General features: G+C 32.7%; 1 protein-coding gene across 5 annotated transcripts in view; it reads right to left on the reverse strand.

Moving 5' to 3' along the window:
• LOC126975890 (nephrin-like) overlaps nt 1-27,023 on the reverse strand; it is a 271,190-nt gene that overhangs the window by 92,517 nt on the left and 151,650 nt on the right. For all 5 annotated transcript variants that reach the window (XM_050823993.1, XM_050823991.1, XM_050823994.1 and 2 more), the window contains exon 4: nt 6,735-6,931. In XM_050823993.1, coding sequence (XP_050679950.1) covers nt 6,735-6,931 — 197 coding nt within the window. The remainder of the gene's footprint in view (nt 1-6,734; nt 6,932-27,023) is intronic.

The following is a 27,023-nucleotide window of genomic DNA, read 5'->3' on the forward strand; positions in this document are numbered from 1 at the left end:
AGTCTAGATATTTTAAAATGTCATTTAATCTTAGTACATAATATAATTTTAGCTTATAAGTCAGTTTTCGCAGTTAAATGTAGCTGCAGCATTTCTAATTTCACAAAAAGTTATGTGTGTACTGTTTATCTATACTAATATTATAAAGCTGCAGTGTTTGTTTGTTTGTTTGTTTGAACGCGCTAATCTCTGGTACTACTGGTTCGATTTGAATGATTCTTTGAGTGTTGGGTAGTCCATTTATCGAGGAAGGCTATAGGCTATGTTTTTTTTTCAAAATAAGGGATTCGTAATAAAATTACTATTTTGTAACACAAGGTGTAAAATCAAAAACCTATTTTTGCGTGCGCTGCAAAAACTATTGACAATAGAACAAAATGATGTACAGGCTATAATAAAGGCAATATTTTATTACTTATACAACTATCGCGTGAATTATACTTTATATGGCAAAACAACGTTTGCCGGGTCAGCTAGTGTATCTATAAGAATAATTCAATAATAAATACACATTAATTTACTTGAGGTAATTATATCGGTAGGCAAAGCCAACAAGTGTAATATCTCATTTTTGGAATTCGTGTTAAACAAAAAGCAAAATTCAAAGCAAACATTCCACGCCTAAAATACATGTTGAAATAAATCAGTATAACGAAGGAATTTGTTAGATGAAGACATAATACCTATGTTATCAACCCACGTTAACTTTGCACGGATTTTATCTGCGTCGTCTGGATACTCCGAATGTTTCAGCCCCTTGAAGTTTTCACTTCGTAATTTACGACTGTACGACTTACTACGACACGGTTCATCGTGCTAAGAGTCTTGAGTGTGATAAAATTTCCGTGCATCCTTCCCCTTTTAAAGTTAGTGCCACGCGATAAAACTTAACATAAGGTTGGGCGGAAACTTTAATGAGAGTTTGTTTATATAACCAATATTTAACATGTACAATACAGATAGAAAAATTCTTAATTCTGTTACTTTGATAATAAAATTATCAAGGTAAAATTATGATCCATATATAATAATACGAAAATGTGCGACTTATATGAAAGGCTAGATTTTTAAATGTTTTCCAGATGAATATTTTATCAGTTCAGTAGGGAGGCTCCTTTGAAGAGGATGCCGGCTTGATGTAGTAATGTGTAAGCATTATTGTTTCAGTCTGAAGGTCGCCGTAGCAAGTGAAATTACTGGGCAAATGATATTTAACATCTTATGTTTCAAAGTGACGAGCGCAATTGTATTGTATTACGCTCAGAAATTTGTGTTTTTCAAGAATCCTGAGCGGCACTGCATTGTTATGGACAGGGCCTATCAATTACCATCAACTAAACGTCCTGCTTGTCTGGTCTATTATTTTCATAAAAAAAAAACTATTATTATAAGTTTCTGATACACTTGACCCTTATCTAAAAAGTTATTTCAATATCTTAATATAATATAAAGCTAATTAAGTGTTAAGAAACAACAATCAGCCAGTAATTTATAAAACGCTATAAGCCGAAGACAGCCCTCAGCCCTTAGAAAAGTTTGAACTGTTGTGTAATGAAAAAAATAAAAAAAAATCGAAACAATTTGTAACGTTTTTAAAGTAATAACCCTCTTAGATTAATACACAAATAAAATTTGATAAAATTTTTTTATGAACGATGCGGGACACGAACCCACGACCTCCGGCGTTCCGTGCCGATGCTCTAACCAACTGAGCTAACTGGTCGAGTGACGTATCGTCATAAAATCTTGTAGGATTTGTTCAACACTCAAAAAAAATCGATGTAAAAGATTAAATTGAATGAGGGGAATAAATTGAATACCTACCATACACACAACTTCTGCAGTAAAAGCAAAACACATCAATTTTCTTCTCAAAGACATAAAACGGAAAAGTTGTAAATGTATTCAATCTTGAACAATATCTTAGATAACCCACTACAGTTCGGGTTCTGTAACAATAAAATTTTAATTTTCAACCCAACCTATTTTTATGACTCTTGACGTACGCTAGAGTGAAAATATATTTTAGTTTGCGCTTTTATAGTGGAATCACGCTTTTTAGTGCAAATCAAAATGGATCATAGTTAAATATGATATGCTGTTATAATACGGTTGCTAGAAAGTTTAAATATTTCATAAAATAAGGAACGAGACGAGCAGGACGTTCAGCTAATGGTAAGTCGATACGCTCTACCCATTACAATGCAGTGCCGCTCAGTATTCTAGAAAAACCCAAAAATTCTGAGCGGCACTACAATTGCGCTTGTCACCTTGAGACATAAGATCTTAAGTCTCATTTGCCTAATCATTTCACTAGCTACGTCGCCCTTCAGACCGAAACACAGTAATGTTTAAACATTACTGCTTCACGCAGAAATAAAAAGATTATATTATTATTTATTTTATTATATATATATATATATATATATAAAGAAATAAAAGAAATATATTTGAACAAGTTGTTCAAATATATTTACTTGCTAAAATATATATAGATGTATACGATGATGATACATGATAGTATGGAATCAATTAATTAAATTAAATAAAATTTTTATATATTTGATATAATTATTATTTTCATCCATAATCACACAAAAGTAGCACCATTTCTCAATAATATTATCAAAGTATGGTTTCCGATCAAAGTTGAGCTAATCTTACTTCATTGGTATCATAGACGTGGCTCTAGCTAGAGATATAAATATCTGTGTTGATACCGGGATAAAGAAGGGTCAACTTTATAGCTACTTCTGTTTTATCGTGATTACCCGACTGCTCGCTTTCGTCCCCTCTTTCGTTTCTTCCCGCTTATGTTTTTAACTAAAATAAGATTTTTCTCTTGAAAAGTAATGTCACAGCTTTCATTTTGTGTACTTTAATGTAACCCTTGCGTAACAATTTACTAGAAGAAATTCTTAAAATATTTTTCATCTTTTGTCTGTTACAACCTATATTATCTAATCTTTTATTTGAGGAACGTAACCATTAAGTATCTGTGCAATAATTGTGCCTTCTATTTTTGAGCACCAGCGAAACATATTTTTTATGGGAGTTAACTAATGTAACGTGATCACCGCCGCCCATTATTTCCGGCCTTCCTAAATAAATTTATACGGTTAAATAAGCTATATAAGCTAATGAAATTACCGAGCTAATGAGACTAAACATATATTATCTCAAAGTGATGATAACAATTGCGATGCTGCTCAGAAGATTGGGTCGAATCAAGAATCCTAAGCAAACTGAATTGTAATTTGCAGGACTTGTTAATATCAGTTGAACGTCTTTCTCGTCTCGTAACTTTATGTCAGAAACTATCGACCCCATCAAGTAAGTACATTTTAAAATTGCGATAAGGCTATTTGGATCAAATATGTAAAATTGCTTATTGGTGTTTCTTGGTCGCGTTCTTCATTTCTAAAGGTCGTGTCCGTAATTTTAGGTTTTCGTAACGTCCACTAAAGCTTTCCCCTCCTTTCGGTCCATGGCATTCGTTATTGCGGTCGTAAGTGGTAGGCCAGTGAGTGTCTTGTTCTGCCCCGATCAGTGGCTAGGTGATTGTCCGCGTGGTCTTTTGCCCTCCATGCATATGTCTATCAGTTTGTCAAGGCGTCGGACAATGTGCCTAAAATGCCCCAAGATCTTTTGATAGCAATTGTGGACAATCGATCACCATTTTGCATTAGTCGTAGTTTGGTGGGTGGTTATATTACTTTATAATAATTGCAGCACGAAAATGGTACATTTTCTACTTATATTAGTGCGCCATAAAAAATCGCACCGTCGGCACAATATCTTATAATATTAATTTCCTCGCAACGAATTTCTAAAATTTTGTTAAGAAGAGAAAATAGTTTGGCAGCATTCGAAAGAATGAAACAAAGAATTTCTTTAACGGTAGAACAAGCAAGTATAAAAAACAACTCATTTCAAGCTCCGATCTCCTGGGTAAGCAGGCAGTAGATTTTCATTTATGGCTGTTATAATAAATTATTATAGCAAACTTTATCTTGTTGCGAGAAGTTCTTAATTAACAAGTAAGTTAATCTAAATTACTTAAATTTCAAGATCACCTTAAGATCATTATCTTTCCCCAACTATAATATATATATATATATAGAATAAACTACAATGATTCTGCAACACTCCTTGACTCCATGGAAGCAGATCTCAAGCTTGTGTGAGAGTGTGCAGCTGAAAAATCTCAAGTCGATCAAATTTTCCAGTCCATATAAGCGTAAAGAGTACTACAAAGCCCACTTAACTGTGCGTCATACTTCCCCTAAGTACGGTTGAAGTTTTGAGGAATTTTGCAATGAGAAACTGAAAACTTTATGAGAATCTGCTGCCTTTGTTCATATTACTACATTTGTTGAAAATTCAGTGTTTGAAAGGATTCTTAATTAATTAAATTAAATAGTAATCAGGAAGCGAATCACAGCTAGTATTCAAATTTAAACTTCTGCAGCTTAATCAATATTGTAAAATATATGACTTTCATGAAAGTAATTGTTTTTTCAATACATAGTTAGCTGTAGGGTAGAGATAGTGTGTGGCCAAATACCCCATTTTGCGTAATGTCTTAATAAAAAAAATGACAGTACCACGCTCAAATTCAGTTAAACACGAGACTCAGTCTCGTGCCCGAATTCGGCTAGTCAACATGTCCTGCAGATGCCTCGTGTATTGACAAAACACGTTTCGAATTGAAGACAAATACCTACTATCGGAATTTACACTCAACACATAACTCAAATAATTTGGATAATTATGGATTTTCGTAAAATAACGCCTTATTCAAATTAAAATTTAAATACAAGTCATGAACTACTTAAATATTGAGGTAGACTCAGAGCTAGAGAACAAAAATTAAGAAATGGGTAAATAAGGTAGCGTTCATGCATGGCTTATGTTTATGAAAATGGTTTCTATCACTGAATAGTACGTCAGTAATTCACTTACAAGTACTAAAGTTAAATAGTTTTAAATACTTTACTTTGAACTGAATTTTAACTTTTAATATACTAATTATTTCGAAGATAGTTTTAAATTTATAGTAAATTAACGAATGAAACTATAATACATTACTAATTCTCCGTTGGGATTTGATTATTGGGAACTTAACTGGGACTTTAATGGTAAATATACTAAATTTTAACTGACCTATGACAAAAAAACCTTCACTATAATATATATTTACAAACAATTTTGGATGTTTATCAACACTGGATATCTTACAGCAAGATCATGGTGATAATTATTAAAGTTATAATGAGGTTTGTTATGATGGAATTCAATATCTTCATTGTGATCTCCTAATTCATATCAAATCAAATCAAATCAAAAATATTTTTATTTCATAGGTAAATCATATTGAAATATGTATTTTTTTTCATACAGCTCATTCGGAAGGCAGGTTTCCTCAGAGAAGAATGAGCAAAAATCTCTGAGGTTGCTCTTTTCAAAACAGATTAGGTTTACAAGTTCTTATTTTTAATGCATTTTACATATAATTTCATTTACAATATTATGCAAAGTGATCCAACAAAAGTACTCAAACGTCAAAAACTGAAAGAGTGAGTAAGTCAAAAAAAAAAGTAAATGAATACATAAATCCACAAGAGTTATTGAGTACAGTAGATGCATCAATCCGAAAACAAATGAAGGCATTATGTGAGAATTTCATTAAATAAGGTATAAAATAACTTTTACTTTAATATAATTAAATAAAGGAAATAAAAAAAAACATGAAGCAGACCTCCTGGTAACAAGATCATCCAGCCACCACGAGTAGGGTCCGTTCACGAGTATGACGCATGGACCAGCTATCGCCTGCCTCGTACATATTTAAGGGAAGGAAATGATCCGTCCCACGTCGCTGCCACAAGCAGAGGTATAATGATGCCAATTCTATAAGACACTAAGATTCCTCGAAGAACATTCAACGCAATTGCATAGTAAGACGTTAAAGTTACTTTTATTTATTAATAGCTGACCCAGCAAACGTTGCATTGCCATATAAAATAATAAAAAAATCCATTAATTAAAATTTTTGAGGCATAAAAAATAGATGACGACTGATTCTCAGACCTTTTAAATATATCTATATATATAAAAATCAATTGCTGTTCGTTAGTCTCGCTTAAACTCGAGAACGGCTGGACCGATTTGGCAAATTTTGGTCTTGAATTATTTGTGGAAGTCCAGAGAAGGTTTAAAAGGTGAATAAATAGAAAAATGCTGCTAAATTAAATAAAAACAACAAATTTGTTTTTCCTTTGATGTGTCCATACATAATTTCTATGAGAGAATTTATTGACGCACGGTTCGACAGTTCTGCTGTGAAACAATTTCATTACGACAGCAGGGTGCATATTTTACGAAGTAATTTTTGATGTTATAATATATTATTGACAAATTCATATAAAAACATTATTTTATTTATTATATACAGAACAACGTCTGTCGGGTCAGCTAGTCGTACATAAAATTTATCGTACTACTATAATCATTATATTCTATTGCCATCTTGCAACTCTATTACGTACGTATCTGTGGATAGAATAGAATAATAAAAAATACATTTTTAATGCTGAATCATAATCTACGGTCTACCCGATATACACACAAATTTTCAATCAAATCGTTTTAGCCGTTTCGGAGGAGTTTGATAACAAACATCGCGACCCGAGAATTTTATGTATAAGATTGGCTAATATGAAATTACTTACCAACAACGTCGAGTGCCACCCGATAGTTCCTAGTTGGTGACACCTGGAAGTCAACACGACACCTGTATATCGCACGATCGTGCGACCCAATGTCTCGGACGTGAAGGGCGGAGGTGGGAAGGTCGATCCAGTGTACTCTGCCCCCAAAGGAGTCATCCGACCAATGACCTGTCGGTCCTGGTTCGCGTGTGTCGTAACTGAAAAAATATCAATGCAACCTGTGAATGAACACATCTTGTACGCTTTAAAATCTAAAAAAGAGATGCACAAGTAATATAATTATAAATTTGTGTGAAGAAAAATTCGTATAAAACATTTTATTGTAATCCACTCCAGCTGTGTTTCTATGTATTTTTATAACCGATTTTTGATCATTATAGTAATTTTTTTTTAAATTATTAAATTTTTACCAATGGAGGCTCCTTTGCACCAGTGGGAGGCTCCTTTGCACAGGATGTCGGTTAGATTATTGATATCACAACGATTTCTGCCGTGAATCAGTAATATGTAAGCATTATTGTATTTCGGTCTGAAGGGCGACGTAGCTGGTAAAATTACTGGGCAAATTAAACTTAATAATTTCATAAAAAAAACCTTTGATTGTTTTATATGAATATACTAGTCGAATTGACAGACTTTGCTGTGGCCAAATCAAAATATTTTTAATCTGAATTTTTTGAATTTGTCAAAACCGAATGTAAAATAAGAAAATTTGAACAGAGATTCTATTACACCACGACCTCTCGCGTTCCGTTCGAGCGCTCTTCCATCTGAACTTACCGTTCGAGTGATGTATCGTCATAAAATCTTATATGCTTTGTTCAACTCTCAGGTTGTGGATTCATCTGCATCGTTCATAAAATTTTGTTTTCAAATTTTATTTGTATACGTTGTACATGACAAATTGTTTAGAGTTTATTTTATTCCCATGGATTTGTATTGGGCATCGGAAGCCTAACGATATTTACTGTTAGCTTATCAGCAAACTTAATATTTATCCAATCTCTGTGTTTTGGGCAATCTTCTTAGTTTTATGGAAACACGAAGTGACCACAGATAGAGAAGTCTAACAAAAGTACAAAATGGCAAACCTTCAAATTTCATCTAATTTCCAAATAAAATCACTAACATTCACTTATTTCCGTTCTTTTTTTATGACAGGAAGGAACGAGACGAGCAACACGTTCAGCTGATGATAATTGATACGGCCTGTCTATTACAATGCATTGCCGCTCAGGATTCTCGAGAAACTTAAAAATTCTGAGTGGCACTACAAATGCGCTCGTCACCTTGAGACATACGAGGTTAATTCTCATTTGCCAAGTATTTTCACCAGCTACGGCGGCCTTCAGACCGAAACACAATAATGCTTACACAAGCAGTAGCTTCACGGTAGAAATAGGCGCCGTTTAAGTACTCATAATCTAGCCGCCATCCTGTGCGAAGGAGCCTCTCACTGGTAATGTTTATGTTTCTTAAATCAGCGTTTAAAAAAATCTGTGTTTCAGCGAGACTAACGCAAAGCAAATTACTTATAACTAGATGATAAAGACATTATCAACATTAACGCAAATATATCTTATTAGTTATTAATACTCAGATCAACTTAGGCCTATTTACTAAATGAAACAATACATAATTAACTTTATCATGTACCACATTGTATTTTACCGCACAGAGCATGACAATTAAATCAGTCTACTGAATTAAACTAATCCTTTTGTAATAGAGATGAAATTATATTACAGTCAACCTAATCTATTCGGGGCTGATGAAGAGTAGTTGACGCGATATTGCTGTGTAATTTAGTTCATAGTAATGCCATCTATAATGTGGAAAGCAATTATTGATTCACTATCGGTTTTGTGCATTGTTTATTAGGTTTGCTGATAGATTAGACTTAATTATAAATAATTATTAGTTAATCATAATAAAGATAACTTTATGTTTAAAAATTAAAATTTACTTGATGGAATTCTATGTTAATGACGCAGTTAATGCGATGAGCTCTTACGGCCGTTTCTAATATACGATCTACAGATAGAGATAAATTACTACCTTCAACTGTCTGTAATTAGCTGTCAATAATCTGAAGCTGTCCTAGTATACCCGATAAGTCATTCCTATCGCCTTATATTGGGACGCGTGAATTGATATTTCCATACAAACTTCTATCGCTGGTAAGCTATACGTCGTCCCATTGACAGACAGCGTGTACGGATAAGGTGAGTTACCGTCGATCAGTGTAATGGGACAGAAAATTCAACGAAAGTTACGCTTTTTATCTTAATTAAGAAATAGACTGAATATTGGGAACGGCCCTTAATCTATCAAATCTTGTACGTCCTAGTGACGACACGATAACTGTTATAGTATTATGTAGTATTTACATTCTCTTTGTTTTAGTATTCTACGCGTGTCTGTTGTTAATGTTTTTTTTTAAATATAACATTGAGACTCTTTTACACAAATTATCTCGCCCCAAAACTAGGCATAGCCTGTACTATGGGTACAAGACAACGATATCTATCTATATATATAAAAATGAATTGCTGTTCGTTAGTCTCGCTAAAACTCGAGAACGGCTGGACCGATTTGGCAAATTTAGGTCTTGAATTATTTGTGGAAGTCCAGAGAAGGTTTAAAAGGTGAATAAATACGAAATTGCGGCTAAATTAAATAAAAACAACAAATTTGTTTTTCCTTTGATGTATCCATATAGGTATAATTTCTATGAGAGAATTTATTTACGCACGGTTTAACAGTTCTGCTGTGAAACAATTTCATTACGACGGCAGGGTACAAATTTTATGAAGCAATTTTTGATGTTATGATATATTATTGACAAATTTATATAAAAACATTATTTTATTTATTATATACAGAACAACGTCTGTCGGGTCGCTAGCTAGTATTTAATAAAATATACTTACTTTTACATAAATAAATAATTATAAACATCCATCGGAAACAAAAATTCATATTTATCATATAAATGTTTGCACCTACCGGGTTACCTACCTGCTCAGTAGGCAGGGTCACTAACCACTGGGCTATAGGGATCCTCAGAGTATCAGTGTATTTTAAAAACAACAATGTAACTACTTATTAATATTAAGTGTTATTACTAAGTGTAATTCCTTATAAATATTATATACAAATATGTACGTAGTAATGCCAAAAATTTTATGTTTATGTCAGTTTTTTCATTGGTGTACGAGTATCGTGCATTCGATCAGAAAAATCTAATTAAAAGAATAAATAATTCACTCCACAAATTATTATTTTTTCCGTGAATAAGTAATGTGTAAGCATTTTGTCTGAAGGGAGCCGTAGCAAGTGAAATTACTGGGCAAATGAGACTTTACATCTTATGTCTTAAGGTGACCAGGACAATATATATAATAATAATATAAATATATACTATCAGCTGAACGTATAACTCTAAAGTCGTACAAAGGAATATAAGAACTAAAAAATCTCAATCAAAAGGCGTCTTCAGGACTTAGACAGTAGGAGGCTCCTTTGCACAGGAAGCCGGCTAGATTATGGGTACCGCAACGGCGTCTATTTCTGCCGTGAAGAATTAATGTGTAAACACTACTACATTTCGGTCTGAAAGGCGCCGTAGCTAGTGAAATTACTGGGCAAATGAGACGTAACATATTATGTCTCAAGGTGACGAGCCCAATTATTGTGCCGCTCATATTTTTTGGGTTTTTCTAGAATCCTGAGTGACACTGCATTGTAATGGGTAGGGCGTATCAATTACCATCAACTGAACATCCTGCTCGTCTCGTCCCTCAATTTCATAAAAAACGACAGTGAAAGACAAATCTTAGCGGAATCGACACTCAAAAACTCATATCATATAAATTAGTATGGATTTCCACAACGCATTACGCCTTATGCAATAAACTTTCAATATCATTTCGCTCTACAAGAAGGGAGACCCAAAAGACATCTATAACTACTGGCGGAAAATTATTTTGCCAAACTTTTCTCTATATTAATAGATCAAAAAATAAGTACAACATTAGAAAAATCAACCTATAGAAAGAGCGGGAATAAGTAAAACAATTCGACCGACCACACCCACCCAGAGATGCTAATTGAAAAGTATCAAGAACAACAGAAACCAATCTACATCATTTTAATTAGTAACTCAAAAGCTTTTGACAAGATTTCACACGAAAGTATAATATAAAAAACTCTAAGAGCACAAATTGTAGACCAAAAATTATATAATAATACTCAATCATGCAGAAATAGCTCAAAATGAGTCAAACTGGGAATTGTAGGCTTTCCAATCGAGAGAGGTGGAGAATACAAAGTAGTTATCCTCAGCAGCTTAAATTTATAGTAAGGAAAACAAATTGGATTAAATATAGATTACAAACAACTAGAAGTGGGGAAAATAGTTATTACATACTTGGAACATATATTGAAGTAATAAGGCGATGTTTAAAAGCAAAATACCTATCGAGCCAAAGTAGAAGGTCATGGAATCTTGCCTTGCCTTGCCTTGAGAGTAAGGAAAATAAGACACACTGAAATAAAATTTAAGACAAATGCAATGGATGCTTAAATATCGTATATGGACAAAGACAGTTACGTTATGGAAAGGCCCATTGGGTAAACGCTACAGTGGAAGACCATACTAGATGAGAAGATATTTAAAAAAAATGTGTTCGTGTAATTTTTACGCGCGATTGAAGTAAAACTTAATTATAATTAACTTATGGAATAATTAACAGATACATATATAATATACTTTTTTTTGCTTATCTGAAAGCTCACAGACAAAATATGTTATTTTCGTTTGCCCTTGTTTGTCCCACCTATTCTAGGACATATATAACAAATATTCTTATAAAGTTGAAAGACAAGAAGCTTTAATTTATACCATTAAATATATGCTTACATTAATTAAAGCCGTGTTATTAATAAATAATTGAATAAAAATAATTAAATTATTAATTTCACGCATATCAATATAACGTTGTTATTGAATATTAACTAATATGGCTCTACGGGCTCGGACCTTTTGCCTGTCCGACGAAGAAAAATTGACGAATGTCGCAAACGTAAGACTCGGAACTTTTATTTGTTAATTATTACAAAATAGTCATAAATGAATAAAAACACTTGGTGATTTTCAGAAAATAATACTTAGCAAATTGACTTTTTTCTGCCGGAAGTCCTGACGTTACTTCCGTCTGAAAAATATTTTGAATTACCCCCAAGTCACGCCTAAAGAAGTTTTACTTCAAAATACATAGCTGGCAATCATTGGCATAAAGTTGCCCAAGACTGAGGAAAATGGAAAGCTTATATATATATTTATACTTATTATAATAAATTAATACCTACCTACATAAAATGTATTTTTATATTTAATGTATAATCATCATAATATATTTCTTTAAAGGTAGATAAAGTGTTTTTCATCATGTGTTAGATTGTAAATCTGGAATTAAAAGGTGTTATAATTTTATTTTATTATATGCAATAATATAATTAGTTAAGAGTGGGGGGGCCAGGAGACTCATAGCACAGGTTCTACCTAGTTTAAGCTCCTGTCTCCCAACTGTAGTTTAACATTTTAAGAATAAGTATTGTACTATTGTAACTATACTACATATTGAGAGGAATATACACGTATTTGATTTGATTTGAATTTATTTATTCGTTTGTGACATGATGTGCATTAACATCATATTTTTTTTTAAGTTATCATTCTCTTATTTTAGAATTTACAGGGGGGGGGGGGGGATAATTACACATTTTACCACTTTGGAAGTGTCTCTCACGCAAACTATTCAGTTTAGACAAAAATTATATTAGAAACCTCAATATTAATTTCAGTTCTAAGTATGGGAATCCCTAAATTTGTAGTGACGATTCAAAAGCGCTTAGTTTAATCATATTTGAATAAAGTTTATTTGACTTGGAATTTGACCTTAAACATTCACTCTTCAAAGAATAGTCTAAATAAAGAATTGTATAAAATAATGGCAAAACTGTGCTAAAACGTTTTCACGTTCGCTGAAAATGAATAGTAATTTTGATATTTGAGATATTAAAGTCTGTGAAATCACAGCGACTTAGCGTCCAATGCTTCAACACTCTTAAGATTTATAACTCTATCGCCGCAAATCCTCTTTGAGTTATATTGATATAACAGTTGTTATATTAGAAGTTAGTTATTTATTAGTTCTAAGTTGCCTTGAAAATTAAGAAGAGTATAAGTATATTAATATTAATTGCGACTTATCTCATCTCATCGTATTGTTTATTAAGGATTTATACAACTGAATGAGGAAAAGATAATTTATATTCTTATTTTCCAATTTTGTTAAAAAACGATCCGAAGTATAACATAATTTTATTTTCTTGCAATATAAAAATTTTGTTCTTAAGGTAAATATTACAAAGCTTTCCGGGGTATTACCTCCTTGGGGTTGAAAAAAAAGCTAAACTATTATCAAAAGAGACTTGGCGTCTTATATCAAAGATTACATAGACCTTACATAGATAGGTTTGAATCGCCATAATATGAGGGATTTTAGTATGACATTTTCGTTATAGTGGCTACATTGGATTAAAAGAAAAACCTCCTGAGAGCAACATTTCAGAGTAAGGCTTTTTTACATGACCGGTAGAATATTCTAGGTTCAAAACATGTAAGTACAACATTTTAGACTGTTAGACTATTGTTATTTCATTCGGGTTTCTTCTAGAGAACCTAAAGATGGAAACATTGGAAAAAAGACTAAATTTTGAAAATGAGTGTATTATTATTACACGCTGCAATTACTAATGTCATTTCCAAAGCCAAAAATTGGTCGAAGTGAAAACTACTTCAGCGGCGCTTAGCACAATTCTTCGCCTGGGTATAAAATGTTAAACTCGCATCAGGACACGTGGCCTGATCGAAAATTCGTAAGATAGTCGTTGAAATTATGAACTAAACTTAATGAACATACGGTCATTCTACCAGTTGAATCATTGTGATCGCGAAACATACACCGCGAGGTCGAGGGATCGAATCTCAGGCCGTAAAATATTTTTTTCAGTTTATTATGGAAGAAAGTTGATTTTTCTGAGAGATAAACTTTCTAGTGTAATAGTTCTGAAGTGTTAAAGTTTTTATGTAATATAAATTGTCATTTGTAAATGCTAGTACTTTTATACTGATAAATAAAGCAATTCGTGCGAAATTATTCCCTAACCATTCCATAATATTAAAAAATGCACAACGTTTTCATTTCTGCCGGCACTCCTGGACTGCAACCCGTATTTTTTTCAAATTCAAAACATAATAACAAAGATCTTTAATCATTTTGCTTTGTAATTTTTCACAATTTCAACAAAAGCTTTTAGGTCTGAAACTATTGAATGCCTTCACTAATGCGTCCAATACTAGTAGGAGCATTCAGAATCCCATTCGTATGAGCTCTTAGTAGAGGCGGAATATACGCCCGCTATTGGCTTCATAGTAAGCCGATTTAATAACAAATAGAATGTATGGAATCCACATACATTGGTTTACACCCCGCAGACGCCACATTCAGATGCAGAACGCAATTTAACCGTGAATAGGCATTCAAATAATGCAATGTAGTAGCTCTATTGATAGTACATAATATGAGGTCGGAATTGTACATACTACAGTATACTGGGAGAAATTCTTGCACTTGCAGTGGGAGGCTCCTTTGCACAGGATGCCGGCTAGATTATTGGAACTACAACGGCGCCTATTTCTGTCGTGAAGCATTTTTGTGTAAGGATAATGGTTTTTAGGTCTGTAGGGCGCCGTAGTTAGTGAAATTACTGGGCAAATGGGACTGAACATTTTATGTCTCAAGGAGGTGAGCGCAATTGTAGTGCCACTCAAAAGTTTGGGATTTTTCAAGATTTCTAAGCAGCAGTAATGGGCAGGGCGTATCAATTACCATCAGCTGAACGCCCTGCTCGTGTCGTCCCCTATTTTCATTAAAAAAAACCGCTTCTTCTCTCTCAGAGCGCCACTTGTTTCCAAAGTGGTGGTTGGTAGTGTTAGAGAAGAAATCAAAATGAATTCTCGAAGAATCAATTTTGAGAAATTAAATGCCTTTCTTGCATTTTATGCCTTTATAGTCTAATTATTTAATAAGCCGCAATATAATATCAGCTCGAGCTAATAAAACTCAATTTCACTAAAATATTACGCCTTCAATCGTCAATAAGCAGACTGTATTATGTATCCTATAATAAATGATATTTTATTTGCTGTTCGCTATTCATACTGCAAATGATCATCCCAGTACACATCTGTGAAATAGTTCAATAAATACATAAGAATAACGATTGAGAACAATTTAATTGATTAATTATTTATAAATCTAGTTCGTTATATTACTTGTTAGTTTGAATGAATGAAAATTGACGAGTAATCATAGTTAAATGGAGGTCGGACATTTTTCAATATTAACCAGTTTCTATTTAAATAAAAATGGAAATAAAAACCACAAAATGATAACTCTTTCATAGTTATGTAATAGTTTAAATAAGCCTTTAAATCTATTTAATAAATCAATTGATTAATAATCAAATAACATTTGTCATACTAATGATGATTAAACAGAGTTTTATAACAAAATTATATACCAAATATTTAATGCTAATATGCGATTGGGAAGATAAAAATCCCATTAAAGATGATTGTTCTTAAAACTGTGTTAAACAGTTTTTACGATAAAATAACAAAAAATAAACTTAATACGCGTAATTTAAATTTCACATTTAAAATTGAAAACAAAATTTTATGGACGATGCGGGACTCAAACCCGCGACGTCTCGCGTTCCGTGCGATCGCTCTTTCCAACTGAGCCAACCATTCAAGTGACGTATCCCTTATACAATCTTGTATGCTTTGTTCAACTCACAGGTTGTGGCTGAGGTTGAGTGGTGAGGGTTGTCACCTTAAAAACATAACAAAAAAATATTTAAATTTATTACTGCGTAATGATTTTAATAATGCATAAATAAAAATCAACTCCTGTTAATATAACTTATAGTTATAATCTTGGTTAGAAGTGATACTTCGAAGCAACCCTTGCTTACAGGAATTTCACTTGCAAATGCTTTTATTGAATTATCCCATCCGCCTCCATCCTTATAGACTAAACTTTATGTGAATAGTAAATTGAATGTTCGAATTGAGGGTTTAAGTTACAGTATTTAAAGCAATTCTAACTTGTTAGTAAACTGTTTATTATGGCTGGTGTATTAAGATTTAAATATTTAGTGAATTTTAATACAAAAATAATAGGGTTTACATTTTTCATTATCTTATTGAAAATTATGTTGATTTGTATTTTAATCTAAACGTAACAACACTAGTACCATTCCATCCACGATGCAGTTACATCATAATTCAGCCAATGGAGGTTTCGAAATTAGTAATCTATTTGCGGATTATTTCTCTTCGGTTTATAATAAGCCACTTCATACAAATAACACGGAGTCAGTAAATAAATCAAACACTAATCAAAACACGCAATTTTTAACGGTAAAGGACGTTGAACTGAAATTAAAATCACTCAATAAAAATAAAGGTGCAGGATGCGATGAGATTCCTCCAATATTTTATAAGTACTGTGCTAAAGAATTGTCATATCCACTAAGTTACATCTATAACGCCTCAATAAGTAACGGGTTATTTCCGAGGGAATGGAAAAAAGGCATAATAGTGCCTATTTTTTATAATAGTGCATAATTATAGACCGATAACTATTTTATCAACTCCTGCAAAGATCTTTGAATCAATTTTATATCCTCACTTGTTTTGGCAAACTAAGCACCTTTTATCTGACAAACAACATGGCTTTATAAAAAAAAGATCTACCACGTCAAACTTGTTAAACTTCACTAATAGAATTATAAATGAAATGAGTAATAATCATGAAGTTGACGTCATTTATACCGACTTCAGTAAAGCATTCGATAAAGTGGACCATTTCCTACTAATAAAGAAACTTAGGGACATCTATGGCATATCGGATGAATTACTGACATGGTTAACATCTTATTTGGCTTCTCGACAACTTGTGGTTAAGGTTAGTGGTTATCATTCTCGGGATTTTTATCAGCTATCCGGGGTACCACAAGGCTCACACTTAGGCCCCTTATTATTTACCTTATACATAAATGATATCACTAAATTAATAAAATCAGAATATGAACTATACGCAGATGACCTAAAATTATACAGGACGGTAAAATGTTTTGAGGACCAAAAAATGATTCAAGATGATATCGACTATACCTACTTATGGTGTCAAAATAATAGTATGGAACTGAACGAAGGCAAATGCAACTTTTTAAAATTTTCCAGAAAACATATTAAACTTAAAACTAGTTACAAGGTAAATGACGTGTACAAAAAAGTTTCTTTCAAAGTTAAGTTTTTTTGCAAATAAATATATCCGTAATGATAGCTATGAAAATAGATTAAATACATTTCAAATGAGGTCTCTGCGAATACGTAGAAATGCTTCACAATTGCTGTGTTTACATAAACTTTTAAGCTATGATATGGACTGTCCTTCGCTTTTATCACAAATCGGTTTGCATGTGCCTGCCTTCAATTGTCGGCTTATTACTTTTTCCCCAATGCACATTAAATTCCACCACAGTAATTATGGCTTAAACTCTCCTCTACAGCTAATGTTACAATTGTATAATTGTATTTTTAATATAGATGAAATCACTGATATCTTCTTTTCAAACTTTCTTAATTTTAAAAAACAAATTTATATTGCTCTCCAAAATTTATAGATTTTAAAATATCACATGTATTTCTTATAGAAATGTTGTGTGTATAATTTAAGTACATTTAAACTATTTTATTATATTTGTTTAATTCTTAGTGCATAAGTTAATAAATTGTATTTAGTTGGTAAGCCTTTATAAATAAATAAATAAATAAAAAAAATAAATAAAGTATAGGCTTTCGTGGTTACTTTGTAACTTTATTAACTAAATAAGTTTTGTTTTTTTATTTCAATAATTCATTGAGTAATCAAATTCATAATGGGTTATGATTTATATTTATTTTAATTAAGAATGAGACGAGAAAGACGTACAGCTGGTGGTAATTGATACGCCCTGCCTGTTACAATGCAGTGCCGCTCAGGATTCTTGAAAAGCCCAAAATTCTGAGCTGCACTACAATTGCACTCGTCACCTTGAGACATAAGATATTAAGTCTCATTTGCCCAGTGATTTCACTAGCTACGGCGCCCTTCAGACCGAAACACAGTAAAGTTTACACATTACTGCTTCACGGCAGAAATAGGCGCCGTTGTGGTACCCATAATTTTGTCGGCATCCTTTAAGATATGACTGGTTAAGATATGATATTCCAAAAATTGATATGATATTAAATATGCAAATATTTAAAATAGAAATCTTTAAATGCTATTACTGCAGTATTCTCGTTGTCGAATATTATTGATATCATTCGTTCTAGCGTAACTTTATTGAAACTTATTGCAGATTCAATTTGAACAATGAATTATTACGTTTTTAATTTGGTAAATGGTTGTATTATTTGATTTTTGCTATAAATCATATAATATTATCTGAGGTGGGAGTGTGCCGGCATCCTGTGTAAAGGAGCCTCCCACTTGGAGGTTGCTGGCTAGATTAAGTGTACCACAACGGTGCCTATTCCTGCCGTGAAGCAGTAATTTGTAAGCATTGTCGTGTTTCGGTCTGAAGGGTGCCGTAGCTAGTAAAATTACTGGCCAAATGAGACGTCTTAACATGAATTTTTGGGTTTTTCAAGAATCTTGAGTGGCATTGTAACGTCCTTCTCGTCTCGTCCCATATTTTCATAAAAAAAGGTAGTTCAATGGCCTGTTCTTGTGTTGTTACATTTTTGTTACGATGACAGTACCGTAAATTATTACATCTACCGAATATTATTCTATTTGAGTGTGTAAACGTAGGATAATGTCACATAGCCCGGATGATTGCGAAACTGAAGTGGCAGTGGGCAAGGCACATAGCTCAAAGGGCACATGAGCCTTTAGTAAAGTCCTGGTAAAAAAATGGTGACTACGTATTGGATGACTCGGTATTGGTAGGCCACCCACAAGATAAGCCAATGATATCATCAAGATTACCAAAAGAAGTTATATGGGGGCAGTGCAGGCCCGATCGTCGTGGAGATCTTGGCGAAGGAAGATAAGCGCAATATATTTTTGAAGTGAAAATTCTTTTGAGACGGTGTAAATTAAATTTTCGAAAACGTGCAGAGAATACTCTACCATCGTATATAAGTCCGTGCGAGGACTCTGCACAGTGGAGACTGGGCTCTACTGCACTGAACATAATGGATATATTTCAAAAACTAAGAGAGAGAGATAAAAGTAAATGTTGAATTCATTACATTACAATAGGCTGACAATGATTTACCTAGGTATATTTATGGAGTTTAAAAATATATTTTAAAGGTGAAAACTTATTTCATAGCGCTTAGCACTAAATCAAAATTGATTGAACCAATCAGCGAATTTTTCCCATGTCTGGAAAAAAACTGATATACATCTTAATATATATATTTCTTTTGTGCGTCTGTTATAACTGAACTTCTCCTAAATGGCTGGACCGATTTTAATGAAACTTTCTTCAGTCTTTGTCAGTTTGTGTCTTCAGGTGGATTCGAGAATGGTTTAGATTCACAATTGAACTACCTCCTAAACGGCTGGACCAATTTTAATGATTTTTTGTGTGTTCCAGTGAATTTGAGAATGGTTTACATTCACAATTCCGTCCATATAATATAATTTTCCTGCTCATGTGTATGTTAGTGAACTCCTGATAATGGATGGACCGATTATTCATATTTAAGACGTATGTACAGGACAACGTCTGTCAGGTCCACTAATTCTATTTAAATTTCTATCAAAAAATCACAATCACAAATCAAACCGCTCAAACCACAATTCACGTCACTAGCTTCTCGTTGCAATCTAGGTTAACATCGTAAAAATTCAACGCAAGTAACAAGAAATGGATTGAAAATTGTTAAGGGAAAATCTTGACGGAGCTTGTTTTAAATAGACGAATATTATCTGTTCATATCTATTTAGTAACTACCACTAGCGCCTATTTCTGCCATGAAGCAGAAATGTGTAAGCATTATTGTGTTTAAAATAAAAAATCTTTTTTAACTATCAATAATTATTAATCAATTTTTTTATATAAAGAGAGACTAATTTCAACTTAGTGTTCATTTAAAAATGTCAAGAGGAACTGAGCTTTTGATAGATTGCAGTTATCTTAATATATATAAATTACGTGACACGTTGATTGTCCGCGATGGACTCCTAAACTATTGAACGGATTTAAATGGGTATTACTTCATGGAGAATAGTTTAGTCCAACTTGAGTGATAGGATAGTTTTTATTTCGATTTGGGACCCATAATTATTTTTATTATCATTATTTTTGTTTTGTATGGACATATTTTCTAAGAGAGAATTTAGTGACGCACGGTTTGACAGTTCTACTGTGAAACAATTTCATTTTAACAACAGGGAGCAGTTTTACGAAATAATTCTTGATGTTTTGAAATATTATTGGCAAAATCCTATAAAACAGTATTTTTTTTATCTACAGAACAACGTCTGTTGGGTCAGCTAGTATATTTTATAAAGTTAACTCCGTCACTATACAAATTTATAATTAATAATATTAATATAATGTGAGTTGTGACACGCATACAAAAAGCAGAAGGACAAATTATTGTTTTCATTGCTTTTCGTTGCTTGTGGCTTTTATACATTGTTCAAGTAACGCCTATGACAATGGAATGGATCTGGAAATATGAATTCTATTTTGGAATACAGATAAGGGCTATTAAAGCGTTTATTATTATTATTTATTTATACTATAAATCATTTACAGAAAGATTCTTAAAAGCTAACATAGTCCCGCAAAACTGTTTGGACAGTATGTCTGCAGGATCAAGTCTCTTGTAATACATTAATGCATTTATACAAGTGTAATTAAGAAATATTAATAAAAATATAATAAGAAAATCTAATTTTAATTTTAAGGCAGTATTGACAGTAAATATTGCGGCTTCATGTATGCAGGGTAGGTCTTTATCGGATTCAATTAACAATATGCCCTATTAACAAACACCAAAACAATAGCGTAAATTGCCATAGTAAGGGACATACAAAGTCTTGCTTGATATTATCCCTACTAATATTATAAATATGAATGAAAGTTTGTTTGTTACGCTTTCACGCCGGAGCAACTTAACCGATTTTGAAGAAATTTGGTACAGTGATAGACTAGAGCTTGGGAAAGGACATAGGCTACATTTTATCCCGGAAAAATTAATGGTTCCCGCGGGATTTGTGAAAAATTGAAATTCACGTCGATGAGCTATAACTATACCAATAGAAGGTTTATTTTGTGATAACAATCTTTCTCGAAATAAGATTCATGTAATATGTTAATAACGGGAGTTATAACGGGAAACGGAACTGGAATAAGACATAAGACAATCTTTAATTCCAAACTTGCTTATTTAAAAAAAATCCCTTTATCTACGTGGATGAAGTCGCGGGCATCAGCTAGTTAGGCTGACAAAGCACCGGGCACATTTTATTATTACTATAAATTCATATAATTGCAAAATATTTTACCGATTGTATAATTAAATAATTTAAATTGGATGCCTTATCAATTAAACAAAGTAGAAAATAATAACATAATGAATATTTTTACATATTAATAAATTTACTGGCCCACATTAAATAATTTAAAATTGATATAGTACCCGACTCCTTTTCACAATACGCCGGCTAGATTATGGTTACCACAACGGCGCCTATTTCTGCCATGAAGCGGTAATGTGTAGCATTATTGTGCCGTAGCTAGTGAAATCACTGGGCAAATGAGATTTAACATCTTATGTCTCAAGTTGACAAGGCAGTTGTAGTGCTGCTTAGAATTATTAGGCTTATCAAGAATCCTGATTGGCACTGCATCGTAATTTACCATCAGCTGAACGTCCTGCTCGTCTCATCCCTCATTGTCATAAAAAAATGCAATTTATTTCGTAAACCTTCATCGTGTAATACAAATAAAAGCAATTTGATACTTAGTCATGTACAATGTTTTTTAGCCATTATATCGAACAAGAAGATAGTGATTGCGCTGTGAGGTTTTCTGCTCGAATTGTGCTTTGTTGCCAAGACTGCTGCATTGTGTGCCAAATTCGGGACACTTCGCCTCAAAACAATACTTTTCATATCTTTCTGGAGGCGTTTTATCATTATATGTGTCGTTTGTACTTTGGTGTTTGTGTAAATATTGCAATAGATTGCGGGTATTTCGTTGTATTGCTGCCAAGTATTAATTGTGTTAGTTTAAAGTTTCTAGCAACGTTTTATATTATTTTTAAATATTAGCTCACATTAAAGTAATGTTTTTTTTTATGAAAATAAGGGAAGAGACGAGCAGGACGTGCAGCTGATGATAATTGATACGCTTTGCCCATTACAATTGCAGGATTCTTGAATTCCCCAAAAATTGAGCGGCACTACAAATGCGCTCGTCACCTCGAGACATAAGATGTTGTCTCATTTGTCCAGTAATTACACTATCAGGCGGCCTTCAGACAGAAACACAGTAATGCTTACACATTCCTGCTTCACGGCAGAAATATGCGCCGTTTTGGTACCCATAATCTAGCCGGCATCCTCTGCAAAAGAGCCTATCACTGGTAAAATTATATATTATATCATAGTAAAATTTTAATTTTTTATATCTTTGATTTTCACTATTTATAATAATAATATTGACACACTTTTTACACAAATTATCTTGCCCCAAGTTAAGCATATATAGCCTGTGTTATGAGTGACAAGACAATGATATATTTAATACAATATTTACTTACTTAAACATACATAAATTCATATAAACATGCATTTGAACATACATAAATACATTTAAACATGCATGACTCGGAAACAAACATCCATATTCATCATATAAATGCTTGAACCCGGGATATAAACATGCAATAATATATCATTGAAATGGAATGAAATTTTATTTGCAAGAAACATTATACTTAAGATGTTAACATAATATTATTAATAATCCAATATGTTTCGTCAATTGACATGCAAAATATGTTACAGAGTTGTATACGTGTTAGTTACTGACCCAGAACAGCTAATTCCCTTTTTTGTAAAATTTCGCAAATATGTAAATTTTATTATGCTCAAAGTAACAACACACTACTGTTAAACTGAAACATGTTTGATTTCACAATGCTGTCATTGATATAAATAAAATTCGAATTTAAAGAAACGATGTAAATAACCTAATTATTCATTTAATACCTATATATAAGGTCAACAAATTTAAAACATGTAGTGATGCATGCAACATGCATTCAGATCTGTGGTCCTCCTGTTTTAAAAAATAGATCGATCGCATGAAAAAATGTTTAAAATGTAAAGGAGAGTATTTTGAAAAGCAATAAACATATTCTTTTGGTTATAACATCTTGTTTTTTTAAGTTACGCAAATTGAATACGTTTAAATATATTATTATCAAATAGACTAGTAGTAATAATATCGTATTATTATTATTATATTAATATAGTACATAATAACAGTTAATTTTGTATTGAAAAATTCATTTAAACTGTAGAAGCACTTATCTTTTAAGCATTGATGCAGTCTTCTTTTAAAAACCTTGAAAGATCCTTTCAATACATTAGGCAAACTAAATAAAATTATAACCAAAACAAACCATGACCTTAATAATATTATTAAGCTGTTATATCCTTATACTAGAACGTAGAAGAACGTAAGATACGTAGAACCACGTATATCATAGATATAAATCTTAATTTATGATTAGCATAAAAATCTATGATCTAGGCTTGTAAGCAGTCTTTACGTCTTACGTCAATAATATTTACGTTTATTAGTAGCATATACAAAGCTTACATCTTAAAGTAAGGATGAGAACAATCGCTGCGCTCCAGATATCGCTGGCGTAGTCGCAAAGTGTGGCAACTAATACTACGCCCATGTTGGCGTACTCGAGCCAGTCTCGAACAATGTGTGACGTGCCACATGTTCTGATAAACTTTCCTTATAATTGAAACAAAAATGCCTGATTGCGTAGTAAAACTTTTTAAAAGAAATACTACAAAAATTTTGAAAGACACTAGGATCACATATCATCAGTAAGCATTTTGTATTTTATTAATTTCAATACAAAATAGCACGAATGCAGCGTATGTTGCAAAATTTCAAAGATGCCATTGAGTGTCAAGATGCCACACACACAAGCACCTAATAGTTGCCGTCATAAAAATACTTTTATTCTTTGGTAGTGCGGTAACTAGTTGGAGCACAACGGAGAACTATCCTAAATCTAAGGCTTACATATTAATAAACACAGAGAATTTCCTTATGTTATGGCTTCTTTCTTTATTATATATAGAAAGCTTCTTTATATTATAGTAATATATCATTTTTAAGATTTATTTACATTAAAGTTGAAGTGTTATAAACCATCATTCATGAACAGAATTTCAAGTCACATTTCTTCTTGTTTGATCGGAGTCATAATACTTAAACCACTAAGAGTGTTCCAAAAGTGGGTGATTGGTCACAGTTGCCAAGCGCTACATTTGGTGCCAAATGTTGAACATTCCGCCACAAGAACAATGAATTGATCGTAAGAACCGTTTAGTTTATCTCAATTATTAAAGTTTTGATAAACGATCCAAGATGGACTTAACTATGAGTTATATGTTATAATTCTAGGCAACTAATTCATACCGAATGTGTTCTTGGAACGTTAATGTGTATTACACTTACTATACAAGTTACAATTGTAATATTTCCTACGATTACTGCCGATCTTTTCTGCAGCTGAACAAACCAAAGCAACTCTTAAATAAACTTCTGCAGACCTTTAAAATATACACAATTCTACCATACATTTTGTTTCTATGTCTGAAACGGTTTAGACAGCGATTTCGTTGAAAACTCCCAGACGGCAAATTTTTTCCGACACCTCCAACAAATACCGTTCACATATACAGAAATATACATAAAAACTTCACAAATTATATACTAGAATCATCTTTGAAAACCACGCTATGCATTGGTGAAAACAGCGTGAAATACTGTACTGTAGTTTTTGAGTTTATCGCGAACAGACAGACCGAAAGACGCATCGGAAGACATTGTGTTATAATATGAAGTGATGCAGTGATATGATGTAGAGTTAGCAGAAAATTGTTCTAGGAAACCTTGATCAGGGTAAGATAAACGTAAAGGGTAATTTAGAATGTCAGTTAATTCAAATTGGTGGTACTTTGAAAACATGGTGAAGAATCTTAGTATTTTTACGGCATATTGCTTTTAGTATTTTTTACTTTATTCAGTTTCAAAATGCGATTTGTGTTTCCTGTTTGTCTGAAAATATTATCAATATCACGCATTCACGATTCTGCATTCATTCATTATGGTAATATCCAACGATAGGCTCGTAATATTCAACTTAAAATGTGTCTATGTGGAGGTACGTCGTGCGCATAACGTCAGAATATATTAAGGTATACCGCGTCTTACATAAGACAATCTCTTATGGCCGTTTTCAATAACGTATCTCTAGTTACGGATATATTGCTGTCACCGTTTTCGGCCGTTTTCAATAACCTATCTATCCTTAGCCTAACTTACTAGAGGTAGACAAATATATCCTTTTACGCTTACTTACAATTCAATAACCTATTGACAGATAGCATTGGACCATAACATATTGGTGGTAACTATGCATAGATAAGACCTTGTCATTAAACGGTGACAGCAATGTATCTGTATCTTAAACTAAGGATAGATAGGTTATTGAAAACGGCCGACAATGCATGAAAACTATGATCGCCTGATACCAAAACACTGTTTAATGCTTCCTATCTTATTTATTTCCAAGTTAAATTTTATGAATTTATATGTCTGACTCTTTTTACTGTCTCGCTTTTTCGTTTCATCGACTTTCAAATCATAACGATGCTAAAGAAGTTTTCACTTCAAGAATTATTTTTAATCTAAAAACCAATTTTATGATCGTTGTTTTATTATTTTATATTTCTAAAATAGCTTTTGTTTCCAATATCGTGCGAGCCACTCAAGAACTTGCGAGAAGTTTTGCAGTAAATTATGGAAGTTTTTCTGAAGTTATAAACTTTGAAATCTCTTTGATTAAGCCGTGGTTCTGGAACCAATGATATCTTTATTAGATTTTGTAGCTTTGATTAAATCAGAGCTTGCAGTACTCGATTCTGAGAAATAGGAATCACCACAGAACTTACAGTATAAAAATGTGCAAACGAGGAAGATATGGGTAACTTTATTTAAAATCATTAAATTGAATGCGAAAAAAGATGTTTTTAATAAGAGTTATACTATTCATCATTATCATCATCATCAACCGGAAGACGTCCACTGATGGAGAAAGGTCACCCCCAAAGATCTCCACGACTATCGTCCCCGCTGCCCTCATCCAACTTATTCCAGCAATCTTGACCAGATCGTCGGCCTACCAACACTGCGTCTTCCGGTACGTAGTCGTCATTCGAGAACTTTTCTGCCCCACCAGCCATCTGTCCGTCAAACTGTGTGCCCTGCCAACTGCCACTTCAGTTTCGCAATCATCCAAGCTTAGCCCTCTCCATTGCCCTCTGAGCGACCATGAGCTTTCTCATCAAGTCCATAGCTAGCGACTACGTCTGCGTACTATAAGTCATCACTAGCAACACACACTGGTTGTAAATCTTCGTCTTCAGACAGTGCAGTTCGAAACGAGAAGATTTTATGGGTTTTCCCGTTAAATTATAAATAATGTCATATTTTTCTTTTATTTTCGCGTAATAACAGAATCTATTATTATTTTGTCTATTACAATACCGCTTTTTCAAATTGATATACTTAAGGGCTTTTAAATTAATATTATTCGAGCAAATCATATGTATTTGTAAGTAAATTTATACTACAATAAAATAAATGGTAGAATATCTAAAACAGTTATATTGAGAAATTGTTTCCGAAATATCTCTTAATTTTAAGTTACCAAAACTTTACTTTGATAATGTTATCTGATTCTCAAAGGCGGAATTTGAACTGACTAGCGCACCAGCGATCGCGAACAGAATAACTATGCAGGCAGATTCCTACGAAGTT

The sequence above is a fragment of the Leptidea sinapis genome, chromosome 38 (genome assembly GCF_905404315.1).
Source record: "Leptidea sinapis chromosome 38, ilLepSina1.1, whole genome shotgun sequence".
In the NCBI taxonomy this organism is placed as follows: Eukaryota; Metazoa; Arthropoda; class Insecta; order Lepidoptera; family Pieridae; genus Leptidea; species Leptidea sinapis.